The sequence below is a fragment of the Orbicella franksi genome, chromosome 15, assembly GCF_964199315.1.
Source record: "Orbicella franksi chromosome 15, jaOrbFran1.1, whole genome shotgun sequence".
Lineage (NCBI taxonomy): Eukaryota > Metazoa > Cnidaria > Anthozoa > Scleractinia > Merulinidae > Orbicella > Orbicella franksi.
In genome coordinates, this window is record NC_138159.1 from 8989139 (window position 1) to 9011797 (window position 22659).

Genomic DNA, 22659 nt, shown 5'->3' on the forward strand with positions numbered 1-22659 from the left:
ATAATAAGCGTCACTTTTCAGTTTAAAAAAGAGTGAAATACCTTTATTTGGGTTCTTTTAAAAGTTAAAAGTTTCACTTAAGAGCAGACCATTTGTAACGTTGCTAAATATTTACATTAGTGCTTATGACCGTTGATATATCTTGCCCGTAAATTCCCTCAGTCAGCCGTCGATGGGAAATATTTATTTACGTTTCAAGGTACATACCATATTTCCTAACAACACCTATCTGAATGATGTGACGATACTTTTTTGTCGCTTACTTCAGTCTTGTCAATATGCTCACGAGACTTCGAAATTAGCCAATGGGGTTGGAGGAAAGTGACGTACTGTTCCAAAAAAGGGTCGCACAAAATTAACATTTTCCTCTACAAGTACAGCATCCCGCCTGCTCATTTGCATTTCGCAATTAGCTTGAGTCGAGTATTGTTCCTATCTAGGCACAGAATATTGCGACAAAATGGCATCTGGTGGAATGGTACTCATCAAATATCTGTTATTCTTCTTCAACTTTATTTTTTGGGTGAGTGGAATTTACCTTGCTCGTTTCATGACTGTGCTCTTGGATAACAAAAGTGTTGTACTTTACGCTGCTTTGCATTGTGCATAAATTTTATCTTCGCTTCAGCTACTTGTGGTTTGTTCGTGGCTTTATATCGCGACAAACTGTTAATACACCGCGCTTTCGTTTTCTAAACACCATGTATCCCATTTGTGTGAGTGACAAATCGTAAATTCGAATTTTGTCGAGGGAAAGCATCGAAAGGCTGACCGACTTTCTGCTCCATCGCGCGCGCTTTGACCAAAGGCGTTCGACAGATAATTAAAATATCACTTGAGCGATGTGCTAGATTTTAATATTTCAGTGGGAGGAACGAGGGTTGGAAGCTACAGCTCTTAAATTAATCGCGAGACGTGTATAATTTGGTTTCGGAAATTAGCGAAAGAGACTTGGTATGAGAGATTGTTGGTTCCATTTCATGTCAATCAACGGAAATTTGGTGTGTAAATTTCAGTTCGGTTCAGTTCGAAGAGGACGTGTCATAAACTCATTTTCAGTTCCGTGGCTCTAATTGACTCTGTTAACGTCTTGCTTACAGAAAACGGAGAGAAATACGCAAATTATTAATGTATATAAACTTGTGGTGAAAACGTAAAATAGCGAGATATCACTCGATGGGGCGAAAATTGTTCGCAAGTTTACATTTGCGTTTGCCGTTTAAACGGCGAGATTTAAGAGAAACATGGATTGAAAGTGATGGATTTCAACATCTTCAGGCGAAAAACGAAGCTTTTGTATATTTGGGCTAAGACTGAAATTTATCCGAAGTAGTTAAACTTAGACAAGGGTAGGGATGATAACCATGACAGGAAAGATCCAGAGCTAGACAAATATTAATTCACTTGTTATCCTGTGTTCAAAAATATGCAGGCCCCGCCAGCTTCGTATCATGTTCATTTTAAATCCCGTATCTAATCTTTGTTGCTTGCTTTATAATACAATTTAATTATCAAATTCGAGATAAAACTAGGGGTTTGTAAGTTTAAATTTGTGATTCTTGTTTTTTAAGAATTACACCATGACCCCCGTGCTGTTCATGAAATAAATGTTGACTTTAAATTCATTTGAATGCCACAGGCAGTTTATACAGTTTACATAACATCCCGCCTCATATCTGTTTTTGAAATTCCAAGTTTCTTTCGTAGGATATTTCATCTATTTCATATTCGTGTTATAATGAAGGGGTAAGTCCATGCCCAACGATCACTTTGGTCTAAAATGTTTGATTAGAAACAAAGTGTAAATCAATAATAACAGTAGTTTGGAAGGTGACCTTTTTGGGAGCAAATTTTTAAGGTTGGTGTGACAGAGATAAGGGATGTAGTGAAGGCTTGGCCGCTGGTTACATGTATTTTCATCGGCCGAAAGAGGGCTTGAATCTGGCTGACATTTCACACGAAGAGTACTTGGGGTGAGTTTGGAGGTACAAATGTCAGAAAAGCTAGCTGAGCTTGTTAATGGGCTAAAATTGTAGCCCAATAAAAAGAGAGCGTGACTTCAGACTGAGAGAATCACCCTAGTTTATGAGCCTGTTAAGTGTTTTGTGGAGTTCCTGTTAAGCCTGGTTCTCATATGTCACAGCATATCTGAACATTTATCGCTGAATCATAATCTATCCCAGGCGTTGACCGCTGGCTTGCCTGCGAGGTTAAAGCCGGTGGCAGGCGCAATGTACTCCAGTAAGACAATTTGATCCATATTTACAGGTAAAATGGTTGAAAATTGCACAATTCGATTTGCATTTCGGGCAAATTTGAGTATGATGGCGATCCATCGCAGATGTGCTGGGGACCTACTGGGACAGATCGCCGAATGTTGTCAGTCGCAACTGGCGACTACGTCGCAGGTAGGCCGGCGGGATATGAGAACCAGGCTTAAGGGTTTTTTTCAGGGTACATTACATTATTTAATACTACGTAAAAAATTAATGAGATACAGGATGTTTGGGGAAAAAATTAATGGGATCTGGGATATTTAGATCAGATAAAATGGTACATTGAGTAGGGAAATCATTTATCTTTGTAATTCGGATTAATAGAATACAGGATATAATCTTAGGCTAAACATTAATGGGACATACAAACCCTCCCTTCCCTCCCCCCTCCTCCCTCTTTCTAACACCCCTGATGGATGATTAGTTTTGAATCCTGCGATGAATGTTGACCAAAAGTATGCAGTGTATTGTCGACTAGTAGCAAAGAGTCCTACCAACTAGAGTATTAAAAAGCCATTAGAAAGTTTCTATTGTATAACTTATTATTTTTATAAACCTGCTAATTCGGGCCCCGTTATTTTGAATTCCCTATTATTTCAAACTCAAAACCATTTCCCTGAATTTGCCCTCCAATCATTTACTTTCAGCTATTTCAAACTCCCGTAATTTTGAGTCATTTTATGTGCATGTTTCCCCTGAGAGGCCGAAATAGCAGGGGTTCAATTGTAATTACAATTTTTTTCGGGCCTGATATAAGCAAGTTAAGCTTGTAGAATTGTAATAACAAAATAACCAGGGTGTGTTGTCATGTTTTCAATTTTTTTTGATGGTGTGAATATATGGAAAAGACAGGGTATGTTTAAAGATAAAGAAGCAAACTGACTGTCACAATTTTAATAATTGAGGCTGACTGATGTGCATACCTATGTAAAATAATATGTCCAGCAGTGCTAATACATAGTTGGAAAGTACCTCAGTTGCTATAGTGTTCCTGACAGGAAATTGAGAGCAACAGAGAGCAGGTATGTCAGAGAATAACAATGAACACCAAGTCATCTGAGCACCTTAGTACAAGGCAAATGACTTCTCTGAAATACCTAATTTAAATATGAACAGTATTTCAGAATTAACCTTGAAAAACAAAGTGACGTTTGAAACTTATAGGAAGCTTTAAAGTGTCCCCTATACCATAGTTGCTTTTGAGAGCACACTGAGGCTTGACGAGAAAGAAATTAATTTCTTTGTTATTTTAACAAGAATGTAAGTGATTTGAGAGTATATTACAGCTGTCCAAGAAAAAGCATCTCTTATCAAACGGCTGTAATTGGGCTGTTGAGCTTCTCATGCCCCAAGCAGTCATGTGTTTTTGTGGATAATGTATAAATTTATACCATGCCATACTGTAGGTAACTTGTAGCCCCTATCCATGCACCCTTTATTTAGGGGCTTACATTGTTAAAAGAGATTTTACACTGGTGAGAATTGCTAGGGGCATGTATACTGTCCAAAGTACTAAAGTATCAAAAATGTATGCAAATATTTAAAACGAAATTTATACTGCATAGTTTATAACTTCAAAGTACACTTGTTAAAGAACTTTGTGTGTATATTCTTGCAATTGAAGGGATTTCAAAAGTAGTAGGTTTCTGGTGATCTGAACCAGCCACTCTCTTGACCAATTGTCTGATCAATGCTTTTTAAAACAATGGTAAAGTCAACTGGCTCCTCCAACATTCAACAGCTAGCAATATGTATTACATCAAACATGAAACACCATGTTTGACCTCATTTCCAAACATTGAGAAGAGAGTTGAAAATACGACGCACAGCATAGTATTTTTGACGAACTTGGAGGTGTTTGGAAATGTGGTCAAACACCGCCCGAGTGTTTTCTATATCTTCCCAATCGAAACTAAAACTAAGGAGAAAACGGAGAAAAAAAATCTTTAAGATCTAATATGCTAATTAAGATCAGATATCCACACACTGTCACGGACATGATTTCCTTTGTTTAAGCAATTGGTACATTATTAATGAGTTTGAGAAGTGGACAGAATGTTTTGTAGTATTGATGGCACAGTATAAATTCTTAGAACCTCCCAAAGCATCATATTCTCAGAAATTTGCTTTATTGAGCACTATAACCAGAAGTTAATCTATAGAATTTTGCTTGCCACAATGAGAAAGGCATTCTTAAGTGATGCGCATATTGTGTATTATAAGTCAAGAATATCTCGCTGGCAATTTTTGTTTCGTTTTCAAGTTTTCACTCAAGTTCAAAATTACTTTCAGCCAGGATAGCTGGGTGCTAATTTATAAATTTAAAGGTGAGCTTTTTATCTTGAAAACAACACTACCAGTATTTATCTCAAGAGTAGCTGGCACACTAAAGACTACTAGATGGTGATTTTTACCAGTTGCTGGTACTTACACCAGTACTTATAGAGAACACTGCAATAAAGCCACCTACTTCAAAACCATATGACTGCCCTTGTATTTACGCGGTGCAATTGATTATTTCTTCCAAGATTTACATATTCTCAAAATGCAATTAAAGGTAGAAAAAATATTGAGTCATGCCCAGCAATTTTTTAGTTATCTACTTTTATTTTTGCTCATTTACATGAATATAGCATTATCTGAAAAAGCCCATACTTTTTTCATTATTATTATTATTCATGTGGAGGCACGGTGGCCTCACAGTTAGTATGCTCGTCTCCAGATCAAGTGGTGTGGGTTTTGAAACCTGGCCAGGGACATTGTGTTGTGCTCTTGGGCGAGACACTCTTTACTGTCATAGTGCTTCTCTCCACCCAGGTGTATAAACGGGTACCAGCAAATTCAATGCTGAGGGTACTATGATGGACTAACGTCCCTTCCGGGGGGAGGCAGGGGAGTAGAAATACTCCTAGTCACTTCATGCTACAGAAACCAGGATAAGCTCTGGCCTGATGTGTCACTTGGCTTGTATGCAGACTGTACATTTATTTTGTGCCAAATGAAACCATGGCATGAGGAGTTCTACTTTACCATTCTGCCTTACTTTACTATAACTATAAATATTTAACAAAAATACTGTGTCTTCCAGGTCTCTGGCATTTGTTTGATTGGCATTGGTGCATGGGTAAAGTCAAAGTATGGTAACTTCATTCATTTAAGCGACAACAATCTAACAACAGGTCCAGTGTTTCTCATCATCATCGGTGTCATTGTGGCATTAGTGGGCTTTTTGGGATGCTGTGGTGCTTACAAGGAGAACTACTGCATGGTCACGACGGTGAGAAAATAAATAAATGAATAAATAAATTGTTAAGTAATTAATCAATGGATGATACTGGCCATGTCCAGGGTAGGGCCAAGGTAAACAGCCCTGAAACCTATAAACATTTTCCAAATGAATGTGAATTAATGGTACAATAAATTATCCCAGTTAGCAGAGGGCAGACTAATGGGCTAGTTTGCATGTACAAGATAGTGTAGTCATTGTGTTTAAATTAAACTGAGATGTACTAATAAAGTTACTACATGTAGGTCGGTTAGTTTCAGTAAGAGCAATGTTGCTATTTTGATATTTGAGTTTTTGGTGTCAAGAATGTTCAGTGCTCTTGAACAATCTAGCCGCATGCACTGCACTATCTAAATAATACCTAAATTATTAGTAAACACTTTGAGATTTACCTATTTTTGGCAAATAATTATCCAGGTTTAGAAATTTAAGTGCAAAGAGGGATATATCTCGAGTGGCATAATTTGTTGACTTTTGTTACATATCAAACTATAGTAATATGAATTGTGTATTATGGTCCAGTTAAAGATGAATTAAGGCATTTTTTTTGCCAGAAATACATTTCTTCATTGTTCTCATCTTAAAAGCAAGTTGCATGTATTTACTACATTCTGAAATGTAACTTAGACATTTTTTTTTAGTTAGTGGTTAATAAAATGGAAGTTTTTAACTTTTACATGTGTTCCTTCCAGTTTGCTGTGTTGCTGGCAATAATCTTCATCTTGGAGATTGCAGCTGGAGCTTTGGCTTATGCTTACAGAGGAAAAGTAAGTAAGGCAATTATTATGCCTGCCAACTCTGTACAAGTCCCAGGTGTGAGAATTTTAGCCTTGGAATGCCAGGACGTTCCAAAATGGGAATAGACCATTTTGCAGTTGTCTGCTTAGTGACCTGGCCTTTGAATGGCAGCAAGGCTGGAGGTGACCATGTTTTGATACGGACCTCGCTGCTTTTGTTGCGTAAATCACGTTGTTCTGGTGCTAACTAGGTGCATTAGCATGACAAAAGCAGAGAGGTCTGTATCAAAGCAAGATCACCTGCAGCTTTGCTGCCATTCAAAGGCCAAGTCACCAAGCAAAAAAACTGTAAAATGGTCTGTTTTGAAAAGTGATATTAATTTTGTGGCAACCATGCTTTTCAAGCACAAAGGATTCTTAGGCTCAAATTTAAAATTCATGATTGTGTGGTCTCTGTTTCAAATCTATTTTTGACAGATCAGTCTTAATTGTCAGTAATGTTATTATTACGTAGACAACTGAAAGGATTCTAGGTGAAACACTAATAAGGCCAAACTGTCCTGGTAATCAGTTTTATATGTAAAAAAACTGATGGTTTGTCTGTCAAATGTATGGCATAGCAAGTCATTCAGGCTCACCACAGGTCAGGAAATGGTCAGGGAAAAAAATCATTAAGGTCAGGGAAAAGTCAGGGAATTTAATTTTTTAGCTAGGAAAAATTGAGATTTTGAAGGAAAGTCAGGGAAATTGAAATAATAATTAACACGGCTGATTTACTACCATTGAAGGCTGGAAGAAACATTTGGGGTCACCGTGATCTCAAAGATATTTTTCATGAATATTTGTTGAAAACATATTAGTCTTGATGAATGAGTCGGTAGGACGGCTGTAAGTTGAGGCCAAAAGCCGCTACTGGATCTGACATTTTGTATTTATTTGGTCAAGAAAATCTTATTTTTATCAGGGAAAAGTCAGGAAATTTTGAAAAGTGATGCCTGTGGCTACCAGGGTATTTGTTAATATGTTTTCTAAATGTTTTCATAATTTTTGCCTTTAAAATAGCTGGAGGATTATGCTAGAGATGGACTGACTAAAGGTGTTGAAAAGTATGACTCAGATAAGATTTACAAGGATACAATGGACAAAATACAAGATCAGGTGAACGTTTTAACCTTTCAAAATGAAAAGTAACACAGAAACGTTTCATTTGAATTGTCACATGTACAAGAAAAATTATCGGTTTTGTTCAATTGGCACTCCTAGACAAGTGACAGATTTCAAATGGTCAGCAGGTATAGGTTACAAACAGTACTGTTAAAATCAGATCACACACAGTTGCCATCTGCAGATGTCAAAGTGTGAACCACTTTGTGCAGCATAATGAACAGTACCACATGAAGGTACTGTTCCACAGCTTACATTAACCCAGGATTAGGGTTCTCTAGGGGAGGTGCCGTGGCCTCATCATGGTTAGTGTGCTTGACTTGGGAGCGGTTTGAATGTGTGCACGAGTTCATGATCAAGTTCAACATGCATTTTAAGACTGTCTCCAACTGATGCTGGCTCACCTCTCAATTTCGTCCAGAGGTCTTGATTTCTTGGTACTTAAACCAAGAGGATCACAGCCTCTAGGAGATAGGGGGTGCAGGACTAAAGAAAGGTCTCAAAACTGTTCTGCACTTGATGATTGCCATTTAAGTATGTACAAATTGCAAGTCCAGTTTTCTAACACCTTAAATTAAATAAGCACCATCGAAAACCTTTTAAGTGCCTCTCTGCCAACATCAGGCCCAACCTTAACAAGTCTATAAAGCTTGGTTTCGTTTTCAGATGGATCCACAACCAAATGTTTCCAGCAATGCACAGCTTCAAGTATTAAACTTAATTAGCAATGTCACTTGGTCAGTTGAATGCAGCGGCTTGCAAAGTTTTCTTCTGTTACCTAATATTTTCACTGTGAAGTTTGTTGTGTGCTTTTCTCTGCCATTTTAAATTGTTATACTTTCATTATCTTGTTCCAGTTAAGAATTGCATCATTGTTTGTTTTGGTATTCACATGTCAGAATTCAAGCAAAACAAAAGACATCTGTATGATTTTTAATATGTTTCAAATCTGTAATCAAAATCTTCACAACAAAGAGCTACATAACCAAAGTCATTTTGGTGCACAGAAACTTTGTCAATGTGACCATGCTGTAAATTTCCAGTGCTGGGAAGTGATTTTGATTGACAAATTCAGCTAACACACACATGACATTGAATTGGGTGGTTACATTGTGTGAAAACGAGGCTCCGTGAACATTTTCTTTATTATTGCAGCCACTTATATTTGTTGTGTTAATCATGTGCGTTGCTGTAGTTGGTTAGTCAATAAAGAATAGAAATGGTCAAAATCCTTGAGGAATTTTTGAAAATTAGGCTCAATGAACATGGTCTTTGTGGCTTGAGCAAGGTGGAGAAAAGAATACTAGAGAGAAAAACTATAAGTTCTTTCGGGAAGGGTATATTTACGATGTTTACATGTGTCAGCAGTTGGAGGATTTCCATGTCAAGACACGTTGCTAAAGATCTCTAAGAAAAATTGAAGGGCCTCATTTTAGCCGTAATCTTCAGGGAGAGCGATGGCAGGGCAGAAGCACGCTCTTCGTGTAAGGGAGGAAGCGGTGGACATTGCAATCATGTATTTGCATTATTGTTCCAGTTGAATGATTATTCATGTTTTAATATCAAAGACATCCTGAGTGATGCAGTCTTTACAAGACTACCCCAGTCTTGTTATATTTTGAGAGCAATTTCTCTGTGTCAATGACACTTGATTTTCTTGTTGGAGTATCCCACTAAATGTGCATTTTTTTTATCTAGATTAGGCAACAGAAATTGTAAAATATTTATGAATTCACCATGACTGTTAAATCCAGTGAAAAGTGTAATAAATTTGCTTTCTTTCTTTGAGCTCTACATCCGGAAAGAAGGTAGGATACAGAAAAATTATGAAACCTGGGAATTCTAAGATGGTCATCTTAATTAACTAAAGATTTCATCCTCAAGATGTTTGTGCCATTCGAGAAATAATTTCTTCAGCGTGACACATTCTCCTTCAGATGCTGCCGAATCCATCGCTTCATTTCCTTTTCTGCTTTGATTCATCTTTTCTGAAGCGTACCTCTTCCCCGCTTGGACCTTCTCCTGCTTATCTTTATCCCACGAAAAAAAAAGGAACTGCATCGGCCTTCAATCAATTTTTACTAGTGTAAGGATTAATAAAATCTTCTGATGTAAAGTGTACGCTGCAGTACTGATGTTGAAATATCGTGGATCTCTTTTCATTTTCACAATCCAAACAGAGAGGAGATTGACTTTTAAAATTTAACGGAAACCCATGAAACAACAGATCTTTTCGGTTAGCGGACCTGGTCTGACAATCTCCGCTGCAACAAAACTGCAGAGTCATGGCTTATTTTTCTCTAAATGACAATACGAATGTACTTGTTTTGGTTATTGTTGTACCCAATTCAAGTCACGTGACACTCACGCGTGAGTTAGCCAAATTTGTGTATTGTTTACTTTTTTAGGAGACACATGTCATGCTCAAAGTGCTTTTCTTCCCCCCAGCCCGACTATTCGAGTGTCCTGAAGATTCATGACCAAGTTCTTTTAGAATCCTGTGGAAGATTCTAGATCCTCACAAACATCCGTAATGATCCTTAAACTGTTTTATCAAGGGCTAAGCTTAAGTTGTAGCTAGGCTGTGCTCCAGAAATGCCCGGGTGCCACAGGTGACTAACTTTTGCCTGTCATTTAAGTTTAAGTGCTGGGCACCCAGGATTTCATGGTTAGGAACCTTTGGGCTTCCTGTGGTTTCTTTGACCACAGCCTTGTGTAGGTCAAATGCAGTTTGATTTTTTTGCAGTTTGACTGTTGCGGGATTGATGATGATGGATACAAAATGTACTGGCAAAATTCTAATGCAACTGCCGATGAAGATTTCCCTGAGTCATGTTGTGTGAAACCAATGCCAGGAAATCTCACCTGCCCAGGAACTATTAGAGATGCAAAGAAGGCTAATCCTGCAGTGTTTAAGAAAACGGTGAGAAAATGCAGCAAGCGAAATTGATTGGATGTGGATGCTACTGTTAACTATTTATATATTATTTCAATTAGTCTTATAGCTCATTTTAAATACATGTACGTTCGTGGATCAACAGAATTAGTGGAAAATCTCATTGGCGTTGAAGCCATGGGGTATATTTCATTTAATATGGTGCTACTGAAATTGGTGATAAAGCACCGGCCTGATTGGCCACTTGGTTCGTATGCAGACTGTACCTTTATTTGTGCCAAATGAAACCATGGCATGAGGATTTCTGCTTTCTCTTAACCGTGTAGGCCACTTGCATACATGTAAAGTCAAAATGGCATCTTGATGGCTATCTTAATGCTCATTTTTGGCTTACTTTCTAGGGTTGTCTCAAAGGATTTGAACAATACCTCAAGGATCACCTCATTATTGTTGGTGGAGTAGGTGTCGGCATTGCTTTTATCCAGGTTTGTTACTTATATCTTCAAAGATTTTCCTTTTTGGGTAAAGTTTTGCTAGAGCTTCATTTTGTGGTTTGTAGCTAGGCATTATTTTGCAGTGCTAAATTTAGCTGAGTTCACATGTTTGTTGAATTGAAGAATGACATTATCCTTTTCAGGGTTGGCTTTTCTCATTTGTACGGTGTAATCCAACATGGATGCAGGGCAGTTTTGGGCAGAATAGAAGCTGCAAAATGTCTCAAAATTGCTGCACAAACATGTTGGACGATATTGTAATACTAATGAGAAAAGTTTGCCGTGAAAAGGACTATATTCATTTCATTTTCACAATTTTATCAAGTTAAAGATCGTAAATAAAAATAGGCAATTATTTCTGTGTTACCTTGTGCCTCTGTTTCAAAATGAATCCAAGGGCAAAGCCAAATTAAAATGAGTTTGACTTGCATGCATGAAAATGATAGTGTGCATGAAAATGAACCTGTAATCAGAGTTCATTTTCATATGGACACGGAGACAAAAGGAAATTGGGAAATGGCCTGTTACAAAACAGAAGGCACAAATCACACACAAGTGTATTTAAAGATTTGCAAGGCTTCCACAGAGTTTTATTAGTTTTTCTCACAGTGTTATCTACTCTTTCTTCTTTTCAGTTGATTGGTATTGTGTTTGCCTGCTGCCTGATGCGATCCATCAAAAAGGAGTATGAAGTGATGTAATGACATGCTGGCTGGCCAATCAGCAGTGAAAACAGCAAATAATTTAAAACAGTTTTCAGTGTACTTTAACCTTGTAGTAGTTGGTGAAGTTAGGCTAATGCTGTGTTGTATGAATATTAATGCTGAGTTAGTGAAACTTTTGATAATACAGAAACTCTGAAATTTAGAAATGTAGAAGAATGGCTGTCTTTTTCTGCTCCTGTTAACTTTTTTAGTGGACATCTCAGGAGCAAAAGACATGCAATTGGTGGTTTCAATTCATTTGTCTTTTTTAACTTTTTGTTTTTTCAGGGTCTGTTAGTCATCACTTATTGACGGCAGCATATAGAGTTGTTACTAAGTTAGGCTTTTTACTTCAGAGTCTGTGTGTTATGGAAGGTCCCAGTAATTCAAAGTTATAGCTTTGGTGGTATAACTTGCATCCGTGTATGCAGTACATTGTAGCATTCTCTTTAGCAATGAGTAGGGAGATAATGGTCATTACATAACGATTAAAATGATTTTCAGTTTCCTTTTGGAAGTCTTAGTGTTTGCGCATCTTCATCTCATCTCATCATCATCATCAACCTTATCAACATCATCATCATCATCGTCGTCATCTCCAATTCAGCAGTTTCCAAGAACAATTTTTCTTTCAGTAGATCTGTAAACCTGTGCTTTTCCTTGAACTGTGTGTGAGATGTAGCAACCTTGTATCTTCTTTTAACGAATTTTGTCAAGTGTCTGGGTCGACAATGTCATAATTTAATTACACCTGCTGTCTAATTCAATAGTGTGATTTCCAGAGCACTAAATGGGTGCATTGTTATTTTGATATCTTATTTAATTGGTTCTTATGTCACGTCATCACCAGACTAAGGCTCCATTGTTTAGTTTTGGGCTTTTCTCTGTCACGCAAGGTTCGTTTTCTACGGAAAGCGTGGGGCGCAACGCACCTCCCAGAAGGCTCAACAGGCTTGACTGATAAAACATTAGAACAAACAACAGAGAATATAAACCTAGCCCTTAAAATAACAGAGGTTTGTGAAGCAGGGAGTGAATGGAAAATTTAGCAGGTTCTGAAGAAGTACGTGACTTTTGAAAGCGTGGTGTTACGTGACAGAGAGAGGTCCAGGGACTCCCCGGACGACCCAAATAACGCTGCTTGGTTCTAAACACGCTATAGCTTTGACTCTTGAGGGTATAAACGGGATTGTTTTTGTTTGTGTGGTAACAAGCCCAAACGAAAGACTCCTTTTGACAGTTTAATAATCAGGTCGTCACGTAACGCTGATCTCCAACTGTCACGCAACAATAGTGACTTGAAAGAATATTAATCAAGAAGAAACTGAATCAGTGGTAGTTGGTTTATGGTTGTCATGGAAACATGACTGGCTTTGTCCGTTTGAAGATAAGGGTTGTAGTTCATTATCCAGAAGTGATTTACCTGTACGTTAGTTAGTGTGACCTTTTAAAAAGTCAGTAAATTTTTGGGTTAAGGTCTCTTGTGTTCTGTTTCTTCGCTAGTACAAAGTACTTTATCACTTCTTAACCTTTTTACATGCAGCTCCAGTTTCTAGTTCAGTCGCCAATTCAACATGGACTGCCTTCTGTATTCTCTGTAGATAACTTAGATAACCTGGGCCTTTTTTCATACCTTGTCTAGTCCGTTTACTCCTTCAGGATTGTCTCACTCTATTTCCCCGCCTTCAGAGGCACCACAATATTCTGTCTGGGGGGAGGGGGTGAGGAAAGCCTCTCCTTTGGTCTACGAGACCCCGCTCGTCGCCCGCCCGCTTTTTCAATCGTCCCCACTGACCGAGAGCCTGGAACAGGCTAGCCTTGCGCGTTTTCTGCAGATTGGGTCTAGATTACCTGTGTCTTTAGATGCCTTGTCTATTCTGATTACCCCGGGGTTCCCCACTAGTTTCCTCTTCCCTCAAATTTCTTACTCTGATTTTACGCCTCTGTTACAAAATACGCGGACACCGACTTGCTGACCTTTTTAAGCGCGCCCGCGTTCTACTGAGAAAATATATCAAACATTCGAAATTGTGTTTCACAAATTTCCCAACACTGCGGAGTTCGGCAAATTTTACGCTCTAAAAGAAACGACGGCCACGCCTGCCAGGAGAGGTCAGCGGTCTTGGGTAAATATTAGTCACACAAGTAGCCACTTTTAAGACCTTTTAACCTTCAAAAAAAAGTTCCATTTGACGAAGGGCAATGAACATATTGAGAAGGGACTTGGACATTTTCTGGAAGCTCTTAAGGCGAGTTGTACTTTCGGTTTTAGATTCAGGCCCCGTCTACCCTACCCCAGAGAAATTTGAAAACGCAGCATTATTCCTACGGTCAGGCCTACCCACCGAAAACCGGAGAAATTAAAAAACGCAAAGCTGGCTTTGTGTTTAAATGTGGACAGAACTCATTTAGTCTGCGTAACAAGCCTTCCCGTACAAGCCGAATGAAATCGGGCCGCACAGTGGCTTCCCGATTTTTCAAACCCTCGACTTTTCGAACCTCCCCTATAACTCGAACAAAAGGTCGTCCACTCAGTCGAACATTAAATGTCTTGAATTTTGCTTCCAATTTCTCGAATTACCTGATATTTCAAACCGATTTTCTTTTCCCTTGGAGGAGAGCAAAATCGGGATTCCACTGCATGTTCCAACAACCAATTCTTCTAGGAACATATTTAAACGAGAGATTGGTCTTATTGATCCTAGCTTGTATGCATGGATGTCACTAAGTTCTCCAGGATGCTTCCGTTCAGGACTATTGGAAGTTATAAGAAAACTACTACAAATTCTTAAAAATAGGTACCCAAAGGGTACATGCGTGGGATACCTTATTTGCATTAACGGACACGAGCCGACGACAATAGCGTGGGATACCACAGGTATCCCACAAAAAAATGATTGGAAATGGTAACGCACAAACATTTGAAAAATATTTCAGGCTCAACTTGGAAAATAATTAAGAAATCAGCCCCAGTCCGAAAACTAGAAGAACAAAAAGTGCATAATACTTCTCCCAAATGAGGAAAACATATAATGTGTGGCTTTGTACGTTGCACAAGTCGAGTTATATTCTGAATGGAGGTTTCTTGTGGGACCGGGGCCTCCTGAAATATTTCTCGCTGCCGGAGGCGAATGCCTGTTTCAAGATATCCTATATATCTTTCCTTAAACTTCTTTCTAGTTGTGACGTAGGGGACGAAATCGCAAATGAGTACATATGAGTTCTCGAACAAATCATTACTCCTATGGGTAAAACATAGCTATTAGTAAAGTTAGCTTATTCGCCTCCCGAAGACCTGCTCTTTGCAGACTTCTGTAATTTAAATGGTTTGGTTATTAGGGATACCATGCATATTCACTCACAGAGGGATTCATAACACCACACGGACTTCTCCACAGAAAAGGGCTTAATATCAGATGGATCATGTAACCTTTAATAGCGGTCGCTGTCCTCTACACTGGGCCTGGTACTTCGGGGTGGAGATATTGGAAGCAACCACATGCTGGTAGTTGACTCCGTTTGAAACTAAGGAATTTACCCAAGGAGTCCGCGAGGAGAAAACTAAATCTTGATACGCTAAAAGACCAAGAAACGCAGAGAGAGGTCAGCCTGCGATTACAGAATAGGTTCCTGAAGCTTCTAGGAGGAAGAAACAGGGGTGAAACTGATATATGGCAAAGTATCAAGAACATAGAAATGGAAACAGGAAGGAAGATTTGGGGGTATTCAAATAGGAAAAGAAGAGTGGATCTCAGTGATACATATATGGACTCTAGTTGAAGAAAGGAAAGAGCTGTTAAACGATACCCACCACAATTCAGCCGAGGATCCTCAGAAAAAATACTGAACAAAAGATAGCCTGAGAGCTTTTAAGAAAAGCTCTCGGCAACACAAAAGAAACTACATTTAGAATACGACAAGAGAAACTAACAGTAGAAGCAAAAAAAGTAAAAGATAGCAGAAAGCTCTATAACATCACAAGGAATCTTTTATAGATAAACCGAGCAAAACTCTGCAACAATTTCAGATCCTAGTGCAATGTTCTGACGACAATTGAAGACCAACTAAGGGGGTGGGCGGAACACTTGACTACAATACAATACGAGTTTATTGTCATTCGCTTAGCTATTTGGGTGTGACAATACATGATGAAATAACACACCAGCTAATTTGAGTAGTACACTTAACAAAGATGATAGACTGATAACTTTATTAAGTAAAATCATTGCAGTCGTCGACGCGGCTGAATTATGACATACTTTACAACTCACAGACAAAACCTAAAAATTTAATACAATATGATAAGATATGGAAACTATGTATAATTAAAACTCTGCTTCATACAACGCACCATGATAATCCATGCAACGCACCTTGCCTTGACACCAACGTACCTGAATTAGACGGAAATTCAGATGTCATCACTAGAGATGAAAGTTCGTAAGGTCATAGAACTGCTGAAGAACAGCAATGACCTTGGTTATGATGACATGCCTACAGAGCTGCTAGCTAAAAGCGCGCAGGCATTAAAACAGCCTGGCTGCGCACATATCGCAAGGAGAACAGCTTCCAGGTGACTGGCACAAAGATCTCGTGGTGCAAATACCTAAGAAAGGAGACACCACTAAATGTAACAACTAGAGGGGAATAACTCTTGTATCGGTGGTGTCGAAGGTGTTTACCAGAATTACCCTGGCAAGAATTCAGCCGACAATGGGTAAGCAGCTACGGAAGGAACAGGCAAAAAAGTCGTGTATCAAATTTTTTTCCGGAATTTCATTAATTCGAAGAAGCTTTTGACAGTTTGAATCCCCTTGGGGAACTCCCATTAAAAAAAAGACGGAGGTGCTCGTCGAAAATTTTGAAAAAAAACCCCTAAGAGGTACCAAGATCTTGTTTTGTTGGCGTGGCTTTTCAACCCCTAAAAGGCACGACGACCACCCTCGTCCTTTTTATATAAGATCCTCCTCCTTCGGGGGCAAAATAAACTGCCAAATCAGAATGGATGGACACGAGGTATAGAAAAAATCGACCGGCTCATTTACCTTGGCAGCATGGTTGATGTGCAGGGAGGCGCTGGTGCAGATGCAGATGCAGATGCGAATCGGAAACACAGATTGCGGTGAGCTTTTCCGCGTAATCAGCGGGTACAAATGCATCGCATCTTATGGGCTTGGCCGTCATTGCATGGCAGCCAGTCCCAGAGGGAAGGGGGGAGGGGTTTTCCCAGAAAAAATGGGTGTGCGGCTCGCTTCCCAAAACCATTAGCCTATCTATGACCAAGATCTGCGATTTTCCCCACCGTATTTATGACCTGAGCAAAAATTCGATACCCTATGTATGACCTGATCCTTTAATCAATACCCTGTTTAGTTTCCTAGTTCAGACCGATGTTAAAGGCACTGTGATCATGGGGATTGGCTTTTGTCACGATGTAGATTTTGTTTCACAACAGCGTAGGCTTTACTGGGTATCTTCCTCAGGCTTACAGAGGTGGCTAAGTTTTTCAAACGTCTTCAAGGTTTTACAAGTCTTTTTACCAGTGAAGTTGGCATAAGTTACACGTGAATTACAAGTGTAGTTGGTATAAGCTGCACTCATATTTATGTCAGAGAAACCTAATTTACTAAAACTAACTTAATCAAATATCTTTGCTATTCATAAAAGGTGACTTCAGCTGTTCGAGTTGCCCAAAATAAGAGATTTCATCATCATATCTTGCAAAAATTTGTATTCCAAGAGATTTCTATGCAAAGGAATGCTTAAAAAAAGAAAGCAAACAGATAGAAAACTAACTATGAACTTGGTGTAGGTCCTGATGAAAAGTGAATTAAGTTTTACACTGAAAGAGCATAGAAAATTGAGTTTAAACTCATGAATTGAGGACAAAGAACCTCGAAGGTGTTAGAAATGTAGAGGTCGGCAAGATTTTAATGAGTTTCAGAAAACTCCTCATTATGCTTAAATGTGTGACCTCGATTCAACCTAAAGTAAATTTTTATCTTTAAGGATAATGCTTCTCAGGAGGCACGCCAGCTGAAATCACGTTTTCGGATGTAATGTTAGCTATTAATGTTTGTTTCCTAAATGAAAGTAACGTAAATGGCAACGGAAATAGAGTTCGTTGAAGTTTGGTTGTTTGCCCTGATTCGCAGATTAAAGTAAACTTCGATAATGATCGAAGAAATACGTTTTTGTAGAATGTGTCCAGCTAAATCGTTTCTCAGAGTTTAGTCATAAGATTGATGTTAAGCGTAGGTCGTCCGAAGACATTACGAAATCGTTAACTAAAGTTAAAATAACCCAAATTCCAGAACATTCATATGAACAGTTCTAACATGGTTCTGGTGCTGTAAAATCTTTTGTAAGCCAAAACATAAAGAAAAGCTGTTGAGACAGAGTTAGCTACGATAAACACACAAGACTCTCATAATCTAGATAAGTGTATATCGAGTAAATATTATCAATTATCTAAAAGTAAATAAACCACAAACGAGTTTCCTCTAAAAGCTATTAGCATCTTTTCGATGTTTTCTTTTCGTTTAACCTTTGATTTGATGTGAAGTTTATATGAAATAATTCATATATGAACTGCGGTTGTAGACGAAAGTGAAGAATGATCATCGCAGTTAATTTTCCAATTTAAGCAATTGGAAAGAAGAAGCCTGAAAAAATCAGGGCTTCAACGGGATTCGAACCCGTGACCTCCGCGATACCGGTGCGAAAATTAACTGCGATGATCATTCTTCACTTTCTTTTAACCTTTGATTGTTGGTTAAATTAACATAGAACGGAGTTCCGAACGTTTCTTAAAAGAACATATTTCTTTTGTTGGTGGTTTATTAACCCTTTGATAATTTTCACGATAAGTCCCTAATATGATCCCTTAAGCATTGTTTACACACTGCTAAGGCTTAGTAAATACCCGATTGATATATTTTATTCCCCAAAAACGAACCCATAATAATAGAAATAGGAAAAATCCTCTCCTAAAAGCAAACCGAAGTACTGAAAGAATATCAGGGAATATGTCCCGTCATAATCAGTTCTATCGATGGCAGGGGAAATTCTTGAATGAATAAAATACCGAGTTAATCAAATATGAATAAATGTCGCTTGAGTAAATATCAAATGAAAACAATGCCAGTTGAGCAAATATCAAATAGATCCCAAACATACCCTAAAATTCGTCCCAACACTTTTGTTGATGGTCTTATCGATTATGATGAAAAAGTAGCTTCTTCTAAAAAGCGTATCCAGTCTATCTATCTATAACCCTTAGTACCAAAATAAAGCTTTTTAAGCAAGAGACTATCAAAGTGACTCAAATGTAAAGACCGTGCTTCTTTTTGGCTCCAAAAGCTGGAAAACAGCTGAGGATTTTTATGCATCTACTTGATGTAGAAGACGTAAAACAATAGAGAACAAAATGACAGAAGAACGAGGTGTACAAAGAAAACAATAGGCTCGTGGGGCGACGTTCTTTCTTGACGTGTTCTGTGTCTCCTATATATACTAAGAAGGAACCGATTGTTTTTCTCTTTTAAACGTCCGATTTAGCACTAACTTAGTTGTCAAACTGCTCTATTTTGGTTTAAAAGAAAGTAATAAAAAAACATGTTCAGTTATCCTCAGCCATCTCCTTTGCGATCGTAAATAAACTTGTCTCTCCCTGGTTCAATAGGAGTGGACGTCTGCTCTATGTGAGCTGTGGGGATCAGCAACTCGTGAAAGGGTGACGCCTGGTTTGTTTTGATGACAACAATCTCTTGCCACAGGTAGCAGGGGTCTTTAAATTTGCGTTTTCTTTTCTCGGTGGTCTGCCCTTCAAATTCATCAACCCGGGTCACCTTTATGGAGGCTTTAGCTGACAAGCCCGACTCGACTGCCTTAATCATGCCGCTCACTTTTGCTTCAATTTCAACTCCCTTCTCCTGCATGCTCCTCCAGCTGTTCTTCGAGATCATTTCTACTTCAACCTCCTCGTCATAGCCACCGGGATGGTTCAGAATGAGATGCCACTTGGAGAAGCCACTAATTACGTTTACCAGTGACATTTCATACGCTTTGATTTTATCTTCGAAAATCCTGCCCATTTCGTGCGTGCGGTTTTCATACTTGGTTGCGGGGAAATTGATCTTTTCTTCCTTTGTGTCTGTGAACTTCATGACGAGGTCCACACTGAAGCCCTTGAAAAGGAAGTGACCATGTATCTCACCTGGATTCAAGGTGCGGGTTTTGTCATGATAGACGATCTCAACTTTATACTTGGTATTGTTGTAGAAGCTACAATACCCACCAACAGCACTTACCGCCATTTCGGGTAGAGCTTCGACTACATCGCCTACAGGTTTGACGACAACTTCGTTAATCTTCCCTCCAGCATCTACCAGCATTCCGCCTAGAGCTTCGGCTGCATCGCCTACAGGTCTGACGACAACTTCGTTAATCGCCCCTCCAGCATCTCCCAACACCTTTCCAATACCATCTAAAAAACCAGCCATCTTAAGGAAACAGTTTGTGATTAGTGGCATGTAAGAGTTGGTCTCATTGCCTTCAAAACATAAATATTTAGGTTATTTCCCGGGGGGGTGTACCTCCGCAAATTTTGGATAGGTGTGTGCCGCAAAGGGTCTTAAGCCCTGACCCTATTTAAGAGTGAAGGACGCGTGAAAAATGAGACTCTATTTAAGGCGGAAGCCCGAAAAATGACACCCTACAGAAGGGAAAAAAAGAACCAAAATCTAAGAATGACTTGGAAGGTTTAACTTTATTTCGTTTCTGTAACATTGGAAGTATACGAATAGTTTAGTTTTAACAGATCATTTACTTTTAGCCGGGCATTGACGCCCCGCAATTTTACTTGACATAAGTTAGGTATCCTATCTAAGGATCACACCGGGAACACAATGCCAACAGGGGTAAAAATGACACCCTATTTAAGGATCGACTGAAAAAAACCCCACTCTATCCCGCGACACATAGCTATATAGCCCATATATGGCAGCACCTTCCGGGGGTATTTTCCGGTCATAAGGGCCGTACCAGGAGAACCGTGCCAGAGATCTTGAGTATTTAGTTAATGTGAAGGATTATCAAACGTTTTAACAGGATCTTGTTGCTGCTATTTCCAAGATGATATGGGCTTTCCGAGAATGTTAGCTGACTTTTTTTGCACCTTCACGACATATTTACGCCCTCGAATCCAAAGAGAATGGAAAGTATTTTTACGAAGCTTTTGATTTGTGCCATGAAAAGTACGAATTCGAAAGGGTCCGAAAGAGCTAGAGAAGAGAAACTACTTCTCTTCATCTTCATCACTTTGGACTGCTCTTGTCGCCTCCTTAAATGATGTACTAATAACTTTTAACAGAACACCAAACGTATAATCAATAGGTTCTTATTCAGTTCTTCCTTAGTGGAACTTAATTACCCTAAAAGCAATATTTCGCCCGAAACCGTAATCCTCGCCGATCGAACAGAAAGTTTGAGGTGTTTGTTCATTACGAATTTGCAGATTATACAATAATCTAGCTGCAGATTATACAATAATCATGTCAAGGACATTCAAAGTCACGGGTAATCATGTCAAGTTCGCGAGCTTTGTGTTGCTTGCCGTCAGTGAAGAAGCAAAAACATGACTTTTTTTTCGTTCAATGTATAATAAAACAATGATTAAATTCGGGTTTTTGTGATTTCCAGAATAATCTAGCCAGGTCTCGGTAAGGGTTATCAGCCTCAGCCTTCGGCTTTGGCTGATAACCCCTACCTCGACCTCGATTATTCCGGATATCACAAAAACCTGATCCAATAATTGTTTATAAACAGCGCACTACATCAGCGGTTTGGAGAATCAAAGATTCAAGTTGTGAGGATCACAAAGCAAACCAAACAAAGTTATTTCAAGCTCTTATGTGAGAATCAGTTTGAGATAATGCGCCGATCAATTCGCAGCTTCAACATCCCCCCGGGAGATCCCCCGGGCATTTGAACTTTTGAAGGTTGGCTCGTTCTAATTCCCCCTGGGCCAATGTACTAATAACTTTTAACAGAAAGCCAAAAGTTTAATTAATAGGTTCTTATTCAGTTCTTCCTTAGTGGAACTTGCTTACCCTAAAAAGCAATATTTACGTTTTTAGCATTTATTTACGTTCAAATGCCCTACCGAAGTGCCGAGTTTTTTACTTGCAAGCGCCGTTATTCCACGGTGTGAAAAATTTATGCACATAACACTAGACGCGTTTAGCAACTGAATGCAATACTTTCGAATGAATTATATTATATATTGTTTCAGAGAGGTTGTTGTACATTTTGCAGCGTTTGACCATTCACTATTCAATAGTCGTTCATGCTTTGCAGACAACAACTATTTTATGAAAAAAAGCAAGATCAGCGACCGTGACTTTCTACACATTGACCAGCAATTGATTTGAATATTCAAGTTTTAAAACCAAAAAATTACACGACTCAAATAAACTCTGGTTTAACGAAAGCGACTTCTTTTCCTTTCAACTTCTCCATACCTGAAACAACCAAATTCTCCACCCCACCCAGGCAAGGTTCAAATTCCCTACCCCAGGGAAGGGCTTTTGTGTCAAATTCCCTACTCCCCGGGTACGGAAGACAGTCAAATGCTCGTGGGTTTAATTGCCCGGGGGGGGGGGGGGGAATGCTGAAGCTTCGAATTGATCCACGCGTAACCGTAAGCTCCAGGTAGATGAGCCCGGAAAACAGTTTCGTCAATCTTCCAAGAAACACAAATAGCAGTGTCTGAAGTTCTTCGGCGACAACGCTTTAACACAACAGCATTGTGTGCAATTGTGGCTTGTACGAAGCACGCACAGACTGCCATCTTCGAAACAAGTGGAAGGCCGATCTAGTGGCAAGAACAATTTTAAGACTTTAAAGAGGATCGATGTCTGAATACAGTATCGTATTTCAGTGGCCAAGTAAGTTGTAAATCTTTCTCATGCTTTCTTGTCAAATTATTGACAAAAACATCCACAAAGACATAACGATGTTCTTCAAAAAATCAAGTCCTCAAATATGACTTTTTTTCTCAGAAATCACGTGCGTTTGTATACTTTTGTGATTCAGTTACC

General features: G+C 38.9%; 2 protein-coding genes across 2 annotated transcripts; one reads left to right on the plus strand and one right to left on the minus strand.

Moving 5' to 3' along the window:
- The first annotated feature begins 379 nt into the window (after window positions 1-379).
- On the plus strand, window positions 380-13036 carry LOC145469316 (CD63 antigen-like). The gene is made up of 7 exons (XM_081452997.1): window positions 380-523; window positions 5365-5553; window positions 6255-6329; window positions 7362-7457; window positions 10210-10386; window positions 10761-10844; window positions 11489-13036. Exons 1-7 carry the CDS (start codon window positions 461-463, stop codon window positions 11552-11554), a joined length of 750 nt encoding a protein of 249 aa, XP_081309123.1. The 5' UTR covers window positions 380-460; the 3' UTR covers window positions 11555-13036.
- Window positions 13037-18360: 5324 nt separating this feature from the next.
- Window positions 18361-21012, minus strand: LOC145470248 (uncharacterized). Its single transcript, XM_081454081.1, has one exon. The coding sequence runs from the start codon at window positions 20089-20091 to the stop codon at window positions 19189-19191; it is 903 nt and encodes a 300-aa protein (XP_081310207.1). The 5' UTR covers window positions 20092-21012; the 3' UTR covers window positions 18361-19188.
- Between the last annotated feature and the right edge of the window lie 1647 nt (window positions 21013-22659).